Genomic DNA, 13,278 nt, shown 5'->3' with positions numbered 1-13,278 from the left:
GCTGTTTGCCTCAGGTTAAAAAAAATAAACTGCTAAAATATGGGCTGTTAAAAGGGTTTTGACTAACAGCCCATTTGCAGGAAATCGTGTCATCAAAAACAAACTGTAAGAAATCGGTAGAGCATCTTTAAAAGCTCTACCTACAGCTATTGACCTCTGCTAACGCCGCACAGCACACCAACCTTTCACTCTGTCGTTGAAATGCCCAAAATTCTTCCAATGCCTCTGAGCTATGATTCATTATTGTGTTGGCTGGTGTGATGGAAGGTGCGATGCGTGATGTTGTCACAGTGCAGCCGGGACACGAGGTGTTCAGGTGTCTTTCAGGATTCTTTCCTTTACACTCCTTCTCGTTTCGTTTCAGGTGAACAACATCGTGCTGCAGGACGTGCGTCACGAGGAAGCCGTGGCTGCACTGAAGAACACCTCTGACATGGTTTACCTCAAGGTGGCCAAGCCGGGCCCTGTGCATCTCAACGACATGTACGCCCCACCAGACTACTCCAGCAGTACGTATCTATCTCATCTCGTTGTTGAAGAGATAATTCTGTGCCCACACTGTCTGAGTCAGAGATTAGACTTTACATTCAAAAGTACATGGGAAGTAGCCGGATAACTACAGCAGGTTTACTTATATAAAGTGCTTGACGTAAAATAAAGAGAGATTTTTAAGTCAAGCTCCATCAGATTTGTATCTTTATCAGAGATTTTCCAGCTGGACTGCATACATTTTTGTGTTGGATCTCTGTTCTCTCCCCAAAACTGCTATGCTCAGACACCCACATAGTGAATATAGTGACTTTTTGTGCACACACACACAGGCATGATCCTTCCCACAACAACAAGAAGCGCAGTTCTCTGCCTCCCACTGAGTGTGGACGGTTTCTCACATCCCACCTGCTCATGAGAGCCCACGATCCTGAGCTGCAGCATCTCCAATTTCCACACAACAGTGATTTAGTATCAGAGGGGGCTACTGAGGGCTCTCTGTACGTTCTAACTGTTTGCAGTTGTCTGAGCTTAAAACAGCCCTTAATGCAGACTTAACTCCCTCAGCTCTGACAGTGCAGGCCGTGGTCAGATGACCGGGACGGGAGACACGTGTTCTATCGTGCTCAGCTGCCGCCATCAAGAATGGAAATGACCTCTGAAATCCTGCTTTTTAAGGCATGCACAAAAAGTGCACCAACTTTATGGAAAAATATCTCTTATTTTCTCCTTAATTCAGATTTGTGTGGCTTTGGCCATCAGGACTACTGCTGTTAATATAATTATCACCAAGACAATTGAACCCAGAGACATCTTTAAAAAGTACTCAGATGATCAGACAATATTTTAAGAAAAAGTAAAAAACTCAGAGGTCGGGCAAACTCAGACTCTTAGGATTCTGCTTGGACTTATCATGTATAACACTGTTGTGTACGTACAGTTTACGTGTAAGCGTTACTCTGGTAACATTTGCTAATTAGCAATTGAATACAAAAAGATTGAAGGAATGTCATCAGTGTGGGAGGCCTTCTAGACCCCTAGTGTTTGTCCAGATCAAAGTGGTTAACTGACTGATTCCTTACTGGGCTGTTGAAGTTGTCAGTCTTATGCTGTGTTCCTGATGCACCTGTGTGGTAATCATTCTCTCTTTCCCCCTGCTGGCATGGCCCTCCCTCCAGCCTTCCCAACCATGGTGGACAACCACGTCGGCCACAACTACATGGGGGCGATGGAGCCTAAACCTGCGTACCCGCCGCCCCAGGTTACCCCGTCTAGGTACTCGCCAGTTCCCCGCCACATGCTCGGGGAGGAAGATTTCACAAGGTAGATCAGAATTCCTCCATGAATGATTCTCTTTCCATCAGTCATAGTCATGAATGCAGATTTCACCAACTCACAGTACATGGTTCCTCTCCTGAGATCAGCGAAAAAGCCTTTTTGGTATTTGCTGGTGAAGTTGTTGAAAAGGAAACATGTAGCGCACAGTTGTATGGGGCTACATTGATTTTCAAACATGTATTTTAAGTTTTCATAAGTTTCCTTTTGTTTCTCGCTGCTTCCATTTTGTTATTTTGGTGTTGTCATGGTTCCTTTGACAATCCGTGCACACATTTGCATTTGATGAAGCAGAACAAATGCTCGGTTTACACATTTCATCTCATCGGGGTCATGGTGCTGCCTACTAGCTGAGTAGTGTGTGGTGGCTGTGTGCTGAGAGAGGCCTCTTGTCGCTTCTTGTACTTGTTATGACTGAGATTTAACCTTTGACCTTGTATCCAAGTACTGGATAACAAGAAGCATTCATAGGAGCTTGATTGGAGTGTCCCACTTGGCCTTAGGTCATCTTAGCCCACATCTCTGGACGGGGGCTGGATCTCTCTGTGTGTAACCGCATGCAGGCGCTTATACATGTCTGTGTGGAGTGAATGTGTTACTGGATGAGTATTAGCTGTGTGGTTCTGTAATGTCCTTGTCCAAGCTGTCTACATGACTTGTTTGTGCATTTGTTGCATCTTTGTTGGTATGTGTGCTTTATATGTGTCCTACACTTGTCCCGTTCACTGTGATTCCTGTACCCCACAGCAGGGCTGAGCCTATTTACAGTGTCATCCACAAACCTGGGGACAGCAAGGGGCCCCTGGCCCTCTACAGAGGCTTCTGTCCTTCCCCTGCTCCCTTGTGCCAAGGTCCTCTCCCCTTCTCTGGCAGGTACTAACCTAGTCCATCACGCCTTGCTTAGCTAACCCTCCACTCTAGCTCGCATTTTATCTGGCAGCAGAGAGCAGTAGGACCAGACGGGGATGGAGTCCTCCTCCCTCACCAGAAGTTTGTTGTGGCACATTTACACATAAATCACACAAAAAGAAATATACAGAAATGAGTAATGGACATTTAAGATACAAGGAAAGGCACAGAAACGGGTGGTGGGTTGATATATCTGTTCATTTTCCAGCAGGGCGTCCTTTTAACTCATTTAATATTTCTGTCTCTTTCTGTCTGTATGTTTGCATGTAAATGTTCCCCCCACCTCATGCCTACTTTACTGCTTTTATTTGCTTGTGCTTAAAGTGTGAGGCTGCTTTATTTTGTTTGTATGACACACCCAGTATCCAACGCACCTCCTGCTTCTTTCACGACTTCACAACAGAAACTTGTAACAACAACATTAAGATAGCTGTGCAGCCGAAATGAAAAGACAACAACAACAACAGCGGATTGTTTCTTGCCCTTTGTGGGTGTGTATTATTACACATACACTACTACTGCTGCTTTAATATTTTAAATGACCTTCCAGAAGTCATTAATGGTTCTTTCATTTTCTACTACTCTGCTCACATCTATTAAGCTCAAACAATAGTGGCCTGTTTCGTCACAGTTTAAAATGGAGTCGTACCTGCTCTTCACAAACACATCTCCACAGGAGTGCAGCCGAAAGGGCTTCACGCTCCCACAAGCTGCTCAATTCCATCTGTCAGGATGCTCAGATAAAACTAAGCCTCTATCTCGCGCCAAGTTACTTTCACTGATGGTTAGTGCTGAATACAATAATATACCTGATATTTATGGAAATGTGCAAAAGGGCTCCTGTTTTTTTATATTTAGCCACATTAAACCCACAATCTTGTCCTTCGTGCATTACATCATGGCTAACTATCACAATTTTTCTGTGAACCATTGCTTTTATGTAATGTGTTTGTGGTAAATGTTGTCTTTTTTGTGTAGCATAAATGTCACACACAGGCCCATATGTTATTTTTTCTGTGTTTGTGTGTGTGTGTGTGTGTGTGTGTGTGTGTGTGTGTGTGTGTTTGAGTGTGTGTGTTTAGATTTGTGTAAGAAAGAGGAGAGAAGAGCAGAGATTCTGGTCTTTACGTTTGGCTGTAACTTAAAGCAGGTTGTGGTGTTTAAAAGAAAGGACCGTACAGGAGGACGGGAAGGGTCTTATAGGAGCAGACAATATTCTGCTTTGCAGCGTTGGAATATTTCGCCTGCTGCTCTGTGTATGTAAATATAAACACTGAGCGTTGCTGTTTCCATAAATATGATGGGGAGTAAGAGTATTATGTGGTGCGGGCCAGCAGACCAGTAGCAGCAGACAGTCCTGCAGCTGTCATGATTCATCTGCATGCTGGGAAAACCAGGCCATGCTCTTAGGTCGTACCCCTCTCACACCCCCATGTTGCCAGCACCAATCACACACACATACTGTACACTCAGACGTTTGCTCACGCAGATACTTCAGCTTCAAGTGCAATGTGCAATTGTGACATGGACACACGTAAACATTCTGCGCATTAGACTACTCATACATCACAGGTGCGTGAGCGTGCACGCACCTGTTCGCCTGTGGTGGGTCTGTGTGTCATGTCCGCTGTGGAATCAGAAAAACAGTGGCATGGTTTTGGACATCTTGTTCGACAACCAACTTGATCCCAGTCACGGCAGATGAGCATCCGACTCCATCAGTCTGACAGGCAGATAGAAGACACCTCCCTTCAGCCCTAGCAGCTTCCCCATTGGCTGTTAACAGGAGGGGTTATTTAAGATGGATTCTATAGTAAGCACAGGCTTCCGCAAAAGTGGAGCAGGCTGGTTGTGAGGAATGAGTCAGAGCTTGTATCGCCCTCTGCCCATCTGCACATCCCCCTCAGTGGTGTCATCACAGACACCCTCCCTTTCTCCATCTGATATTACCCCCTTCCTGGAGGTATGTCAGTACTGTACACAGCCCCCTTCGTGTTTCTGTCCACATTGGACTCGACAACAGATCAAACCTCTGGGTTAAAATATGCATGTTTAGTGTAAACATATGCGCAATCACTCAACAAGCGGCTCTCTTCAGCTCGTCATGGCTGTAGTTGTTGTATAAACAACAATGCTTGTTGTTAGGGTACTTTGGTCAGGCCCAGCTTGTGTAAATACAGAAGCTGGAGGACAGCGGCAGCATGTGAGCTAATCAGTTACTTTATGTGTCTCACGCACAATCACAGAACCTTTGACTCGGCAGCACAAGAATGCCGTCATCGATAGCGAGTGGCGCTCTGACCTTTGGTCGGTGTTTCCAAAAGCTGCAGAGGCTCAAAGGGGAATTTGAAATAAAAGTAATCACAGCAGATTCCGCAGAGTAATCGTCTTAGGTGTTAATCATTCATCCCTCCAGTTTTATTTTTAGTCATAGCGAGAGGCATGAAACATCTTTAACTGTCTATCACCTTAGCAGTGAATACATTTTGCCCTTTGTGAAATTGGTGGAGAATTGCGTTTGCATTAATAGGAGAGAGAATGACAATGAATATCTCTGGCTATAAATGAAGCAATGAAAAGACAAAGCACAGTTTAATTCTATCTGTGTGTTTATCTCTCCATAAGCTGATGTGATCCACTCGGGGAGAGGGAGTGGTAAAGTGCGGTGAGAGGTAGTGTCTGTCCGTTGAAAATGGCGTCCATCTGCAGTGTTCACCATTAATCAGCCAAGCAGAGCCAATTACTGTGCAGACTCCAGGGCAGCGTGACCCACTGAACCCCGCAGCCCCGATATCCATTCACCGCTTTAGGATTGAGCCACGACCGCCTCAGTTCAAAACACTGCGACACACAGGGTACAGCGGTGGGATTTGAATTACAGAAAAGGGTCGCAGGAGAAACGGCTGTGCAGGGAGAAAGGGTTTTTACCGCCCTATAACTGTTTACATTCCTGGCATGGATGAAAAGGCAAAGGGAGGGGAAGGGAGGGGAGGGGAGGGCGGTCTTGTGACGGGAAGGGAGGACTTGCATTTTGAAAGAGTTGGAATTCACTCCCACTTTCCGTGAAAATGCCCTGGCGATACACATCACACCGACCAGCACTGCATGCAGTAAAACACTTGCCCGCTGCCTATAGGGAGAAGGAGTGCAAGATAACAAAAAGATTCTGGACTTAAGTGTTCGGATGTTCCACGTTAGTCGCTCATCGTCCCCTGTGCAACCACATCCCTTTCTGGGGTCGTCAAATCACAGGCCTGAGACTTGTGAAAGTCAGCTCGTACAAATTACACTCACACACATTAGCAGGAGTTTGTCTGCCTCGTCTCGCGAGGGCCAGGCTAACGGACAGGAATGCTGTTGTGCTGTACTCTAGGGGGGCCAGGGGGGGGCTGGACCCAGAGCAGCATCCGAGCAAAGTCTAGGGGACAGCAGATTGTGAAAGGCGACCAAAGTTGGATGCGCACCTGAGTCCCCACGCTCTTGATGTAAAGCCGCCCTGGCTATTCCAGATGTGAGTAAGGGGGAGTTGTTGGTTTCCTCCTGCAGAATGGAGCAAAGATTGATTTGCTTGGAAGCGCTAGGGTTAAGTGTAAAGTCTTGGCATGCAGGCGAATATTGGGAGAGAGGGTTTGTGACAGCCCGAAGAGGAGCTGCTTCCCATCACAGCACACAAGGATGAGATAGGGAGCTGCTAAAATTGTCGCTCCTCTCTCAGGGGAAGGCCAGATAGGCAGAGGGGTTCAGGAGCAAGAGGTGAGTTGAGCGATGTGCCAAAAGCCGCCATGTTCACGGTCAACATCTCATCTTCCATGTCGCTGGCGAGGAGCCTGCCTGAACGCACAGTTAGGAAATGCTCTTTCAGAAGCAAGCACCGGATCCGGATTCTAAGGTAACCATGGGGATCTGTGTGCCTTGTCGAGCTGGGATGAAAAGCTCCAGATGGAAGGCAAAGTTATTTTGAGCTCGACTTGTTTGAAAGCAAGTCAGTTGGTGTTGCATAAAGGCAGTTGCCGCTTGTCAATTCTTGATGTCTGGTGCTAAAATATCTTGAAGGTTGTAGAAAAAAAAGCAAGAACATAATGGATCAAATGTTTTTAAGCCTCGTCAAATGTCCTTGATTCTGCGTTTTGCACAAGCACAAGGCTTCATGAGAGGACTCCTGCAGACCCAGAGTCGCTACTCATGCATCTTATTTTGTGGTCTTGCAAAAACTCTGCATCTAAGTACAGATAATTACAAATGAGTGCACTTTAACAGTCTGGTTTAACTTTCTGAAAGCACTGTTTTACCATTTAGGATTTTTCCGTTTGCTCCTCGTCTCTTTTAATGGAGCCATCAGGACTTTTTCCAGTCAGTTCTGGGTATGATTCTCAATGGTCGGAATGCTGCCCCAGCTGCCATTGTTGGGGGAAATTGTCTTAACAGCAAGTTCGAGCTCAGCCATTAGGGATTGAATAGGAATTATTCCTGGAGACCGCAGGCTGAGTACTGCAAGAGTAGACCACTAATGGGAACCATGCAGGGTTTTCTGTTTAGAAAAGAAACCGTGTGTTTAATGTGTGTGCACATGCTTGTGTTTTAAGCTTATGTGTGTGTTTGTATATCAAGTATGTGTGTGTGTGGTGGAGGTGGTGGTGGTGGGGGGGGGTTGAGCTTTCTATGGTGTGTGTATCTGCAGTCCAGTGAAGTGTTTTCCCGGTGGGTTTTTGCTGGACCATAGCAGTGGTTTAGCCTCTCTAGCATCTTAAAGCTGAGGCAGTCTGATTACCCTGCTGGAGGATGAGTCATGGTGGCTAAAGCTAAAGCAGAGCTTCAGCGAGTCTGTCGAGCAGAAGGCAGCTCATTGTTTCTATGCACATTATTACGAGTGGGTGTTTTAAGTGAGTACATTGCAATGAGACTGCCATGCATGAGCAGAGAAGTGCTACAGCCAGTGACTGACCTGCATTAGGATCCAGACGCGTGGCGGCTTGTGCCATAGCGCACGTATTACTGAGTGCACAGTGGTATCAAAGTGGAAATTAAAATTATCCAAATGATCCTTTACTAGCTAAATGATTAGAGCATGATTGTTTTGTGGTTAATCATTGTTTCTACTGCTGGATTTTGTATTGTTGATTGAGCAGGTAATGATATCCCTTCAGACCTTGTTTTATTACTGACCATCTTGAGCTAATAAAAATAGCATTACTTTATCTAATTCTATCATGATTGCACCTAGATAAGTCATACAAGACAAAACAACTGATGCAATGTTTAATATTTACCAATTGTCCGAACTTTAAAGGAGACACATGATGCTTTTTCTGTTTCTTCCTTTTAGTGTGTGATAGCTTTTCTTATGTATGTTAAATTTCTGCAAGTAAAAAGGCCCAAAGTCATCGGTTAAGGGAGCGCCTCTCTCACACAGGAAACTCTACGTTCCAGAAAAGACTTGTCAGTCTGGCCGATACTTCCACAATATTGTGATGTCATTGGACATTGTGATGACACATTGTGATGTCTTTAGACATCTATTTTGAAACGTCCTCAAACAAAGCTAGGTAAAGCTAGAGTGGAGGCCATCATTTCCTACATGCGCTTGATAAATCATAACAGAGTGGACCAGCCAGCCAATCAGAGCAGACTGGGCTTTATCTGAAGGCGGGCCTTAAAGAGACAGGAGCTATAAGCAAGCGTTTCAGACAGAGCCCGAGAGGAGGAGCTGCAGTTTGAGGGAAGTCATGTGTTTTCTGAACATTAGAGCATGTAAAACTTTTCAAGTAAGAACCCAAATTAAATTCATGAAGCTGCAGGATATGAGCATAACATGTCTCCTTTAAATAGAATAATTTGGTGATTTGTTTGTGTTATAGTTTGGATTGTGGAAAGAAAATGAGTTTGATACTTCGGTAAAGCAATGAAAGCGGCGGGCTACAACTTTTGGCGATGCAGTCTCATGGTTCTGTCATCTGTAGGCCTGCTGGTAGCTGCCAGTCAGTGCGCTTAATGTTTTGCGATCACACACAGTGTAAACCAAAAGAAGATGGCTGTTGTGTGATACAGCCTCTGTGTGCCTCTTGGTTTGCACTCTTTCTATTTTATTTCTATTTGTTATCTCTTGGTGCTCATCTCTTCTTGGTTCTCTGCCCTGACCTTCACCGTGTCGCTCTGTTTGGTAGGGAGCCGAGGAAGGTGTTGCTGCACAAAGGCTCCACAGGCCTGGGTTTCAACATCGTCGGCGGGGAGGATGGAGAAGGCATCTTCGTCTCCTTCATCTTAGCGGGAGGGCCAGCTGACCTGAGCGGCGAGCTTCGGAGGGGCGACCGGATTCTGTCGGTCAGTATTTCAACCTCGGGTGTCTTTTTTTTGTTTGTTTATCCACATCAACAACATTTTTGGAAGATGTTCAGTCAATTCCTGCTGTCAGAGTAATGACGCCAGCATAAAGATGGTTTGGTGTTTAGAGAGCCAGCAAACATCTGCCCTGGTGGAGTGTCCTTGACCAGGACATAACATTCACAACAGCTCATAGGAAGCTTGGCAGAGCTCTGCAAAACCAGGGAATTTTGTAAATCAATATTCAGTGAATTAAACATTTAGATCCCTTGAATTGTATTTCATAACCCCAATTCTTCCAGACTCAAATGTTGCTCTAAATATCCCTGTTTATATATTTTCACACATAATATAAAAATAATGTTTCATCAATGGGTGAACGCTTATCAAAATCGAATAGTCTTATCTCATAGTTAATGTTATGTCCTCTCATTCTGAGGGCAGATCTTATCTCCACAGGCTGAAGTGAAACCATCCGGTCGGAGCATGGACTTTGCTCCTTTGAGCTGGATTTGTCTCCTTTAACCTTCTCAAGAAGTGATGCACCTTTTCATCTCTGAAACTTTTGTTTCTAAGTATCTCTTTCTGTTTTGTTGCAGGTGAATGGAGTGAACTTAAGGAATGCAACACATGAGCAGGCGGCTGCAGCACTGAAGAGAGCTGGACAGACAGTCACCATCATTGCTCAGTACAGGCCTGAAGGTAATGACCCCACAGTTATTTTTTTATTTGAGGCTTTTTGTGAAGCTTTTAGGACAAATTTATAACTGGATCATAAACTACAGCAGCCTGTTCGAATTTAAAGTTTGATATAATAGGAGAACATTTACTTTGCCCCACCCACAAGTTGACAGGCTTGTTTTCTCAGGGTTGTGACATCACAAACCCTGGCTGACTGAATACTTTTTTTGACAGACTAGCAATTTTATTACTGCAGAGTTACGGCTCGGTGACAAATGCAAACGTATCAGTGGAGAACCTTTGCCTTGCTTTCACTTCCGATCTGTGTGAGTGTGAGGAGGAGAATACGACATTTGCTTTCTGTGGCGAGCAAATCGCAACAAGGCTTCAGGGTGGAGTTAAACTTTTGTGAATTTTGACCTGCGCTTTTCGCTTGGCACCCTTAAGGTGGAAATACTCAACCGAAGGCATTTACTGGTTATTTCGCTGAAAATGTGTATTTCATATGATAAAGTTGGACATGGTAAAAGCTTGGTTTTCACCGGAAGGGGACTTTGATTTGTTTTTGGACAACTGCTGGGTTGTATGGGGCACATCAATAATGTATAGGCTGCCAGGCTGTGTATGAAAATACAATACTTAGATAGATAGATAGATAGACAGACAGACAGACAGACAGACAGACAGACAGACAGACACAAGTCTAGCCACCAGAATTACTACTTAACTGTCACTGTAAAGAAGTATGTGCTCATGGAGATATTGACAGTACAAATACTGCAAGTATAAGATGATTGAAAGGCACAAGTAACTAAGCCAAATGTAAATACAGATTTAAAGATAAATACCTGAAGCTACACAAAGTTGTCCATTAGACTAACGTAGCCTTTGAAATGATTGCAAAGCTGACCTAAGTGTATCTAAATTGAAAGTGAGTGTATTTAGTTCATTGTTGGTTCGCTCTTCTCGTGGGATTCTCAAACTTTCCACGGTCTTTGTGAAGTTGCACTGAACTGACCTGATCTACCTGCGGGTGCGTGACAGGCTCCGCTCGCTCGCGAGGGAAATGATCCGTATCTCCGCCTCTGATTGGCCGCTAGTGTGCGGAAGTGTTGAGTTTGAGGGGCGGCTCTTGTTGTGAGCGGCAGGCCGAGAGAGAGATAGAGGGATAGAGGAGGTAAAGTGGAAGAAGGCGGGCAAACCGGCCGCTGTCGTCTCCCTCCAGCCCGTTCAAACTCTCCGGTTCCCCCCCGGTTAGCCTCGGAGCTGCTCCACGGAGCCGGACAGCGATGGGAAGAGGAGACTGAAGCAGGAAGGTGCGAGCGAGACTTCCACTGCGGAGGGCGGGAGTTTTTCCTGAAAGACGTTGAGAGCGAAACCGACAAACTTGTGTGTGTGTGTGTGTGTGGGTATCAGTGTGTGAGTGAGTGTGTGTTTGGATGGATGGGGGATGGGCTCGGGCAGAACCGCAGCAGCAGCAGCAGAAGCCGCATGAACTTCCTAATGGCTGGGTGAAGAAACTGCCGGCTGCGACAGCGAAGTAACGACCACAGCTTCTTTCCAGTGAGGTGAGGCGACGAGGGGAAGTGTGTGGGAAACGTCGACTCGCTGAACAAATACGACCGAGGGACGTTGTGTAGAAAGTGTTTGTTGTGACTGTTAGCGGGGCAGTTATCCGTTGAGCTAGTTCTTAACTACCGTGGAGAAGTTACAGTACGACAAGAAACCACGTTCCTCTCGTGTGTGACAACACAATGAATTAAGTGTGACTTTAAAAGTGTTTTTAAAGAAGCAGCCTTGACGTGAAAAGGACCGTGGCGGACATGTGATAGCCTCACCCCGGCTGTACTGAACACTGTGGTGCTCTCCAGACATTACCTGGATCCTCAGGGGTTTAGTCTCATACCCCCCCCCCCCCCTCCCGATTATTAATGTCTACACAGATCTGAATGAAGGGGCCTCATGTTGCTTGGTATCCTTAGCAGGACTCATTCAGACATGTTGAACAATCACCGGCTGCTCTTATGTAACCTAAAGCTTTAGGTGGGGACACAGAGGTGTGGTCAAACAGGTGTGTGTCAGCCTGCTGGCTGGTGGTTGTGAACAGGGAACGTCAGCTCTTAAACATGTACATTTACACCTGTATGTCACTGTCGCACCGCACTTTAAACACACAACACTGTGACCACATGTGTGTGAGTGTGTGTCTGCTGCTGCTGACTCAAGCAGATTGTATGTGATGCTTGGCCCTTGTAGGTCTTAACTGAATTTAACAGTTCATTTCACATAATGGCACCTCTGTCTCTCTGTAACAGTGAAGTAGAACTGTGTCGGGCATCACGGCCACTTTGGCGGCAGCGTACTTTCTCCGTTCTTTCTCGGCGCTGTTCATTTGTACTTGAGCCTGCTGTGGTAAATGCTGCAACAACAACAGGGAGGATATTGTAAGCTTTAGATCCAGGCTCAGTTGTCAGGTCGGACTATGTCAGGAATGTGCCGGGGCATAAGTTGCAGCATGCTCGCACTCTATATTGTTTTCACATTCAATAAGACACAAGACTTAAATGTCCAATAACGATTCAAGGTCATTGAAAGTGAGGCGGGCCCGGGTCGGTGAGGGTCAGCTGGCACGCAGCTCAGCTACAGGAGCACGCAGGCTGGGATCAAGACTGACAATATTGCAGTGCGTTGTTCCCCTTGCCACAAGACGCTGTTTACAATGCTTCCTTCTAGTCTTCGTGAGTTCATGTTGTCTGGCGTGCCCGGCCACTCGGGCAGCATGTTGAATAGTGATGAATTTAGTTGAAAGGAACCTTTGTTTTCCATACCATATCATGTACAATACGTAACCGCTCTAAAACACACAAGTTAAGCACTGGCAAATGATTGAATTCCTGCATCCCCACTGGTGACCTGAGATCTGCCATCAGTAGATCTGCAGGAGGTGCTACCAGTGGGCTGTACAAGGAGAGGTCAGGTGGAGGAAGTGGAGGGTGAGTGCTAGTTCATGCTGGGCAAACTGCCTGGAGGGTCGACTCAGGGGCTGGGGCCTGGGTGTCTGGGGACCTCTGTTGGAAGGCCAGCACTGAAGACTACAAAAAGACACAGCAGAGCACACAGGCTGCAGCAGGAGGCCTGCTGGAGCATCACCAAGTCTTTTTACGCCAAGTCTCTCATTCAGTCAAAAGGAATGGAAGTTTGGGAGGGGGGGGGGGGGGTCCACATGCTTGCCTGCCCCCCCCCCCCCCCCTATCAAGCAGCGTAATGACACTAAAGCCTTTGCGTGTAGGAAATGGGAGGAGGGCCGTGGAGGAAATGTTAAACATGCTCCCTCATCAAACTCACATCAGTGTGCACTAAAGAGGTTTGTGGATGTTGTTAACCCAGGGTCTTCATTTTCCTCCTGCAGTGTATTATTGGGGTCTATGTTTTCATGGGCTCGACTATTCCTGACAACATAACACACTCTCACATTACAAGTACATGCCTGCTGTGTTGCATAACTGGATCAAAAGAGAAGCCACCGTCCCCCAAAATAAAAAAGCT

At 46.0% G+C, this 13,278-nt stretch overlaps 1 protein-coding gene across 6 annotated transcripts in view; it reads left to right on the top strand.

Moving 5' to 3' along the window:
• Positions 1-13,278, top strand: part of dlg3 (discs, large homolog 3 (Drosophila)) — a 75,153-nt gene that overhangs the window by 47,690 nt on the left and 14,185 nt on the right. For 2 of the 6 annotated variants that reach the window (XM_053429529.1, XM_053429530.1), the window contains 4 exons: positions 365-509; positions 1,668-1,812; positions 8,895-9,051; positions 9,651-9,753. In XM_053429529.1, coding sequence (XP_053285504.1) covers positions 365-509; positions 1,668-1,812; positions 8,895-9,051; positions 9,651-9,753 — 550 coding nt within the window. Of the gene's footprint in view, positions 1-364; positions 510-1,667; positions 1,813-6,113; positions 6,245-6,341; positions 6,623-8,894; positions 9,052-9,650; positions 9,754-10,858; positions 11,301-13,278 lie in introns of those variants that run through there. The other 4 variants (XM_053429531.1, XM_053429532.1, XM_053429537.1 and 1 more) reach the window with 4 other exon arrangements.

Source organism: Pleuronectes platessa, chromosome 8 (assembly GCF_947347685.1).
Source record: "Pleuronectes platessa chromosome 8, fPlePla1.1, whole genome shotgun sequence".
Taxonomy (NCBI): domain Eukaryota; kingdom Metazoa; phylum Chordata; class Actinopteri; order Pleuronectiformes; family Pleuronectidae; genus Pleuronectes; species Pleuronectes platessa.
This window is presented reverse-complemented; position numbering and strand designations above follow the sequence as displayed.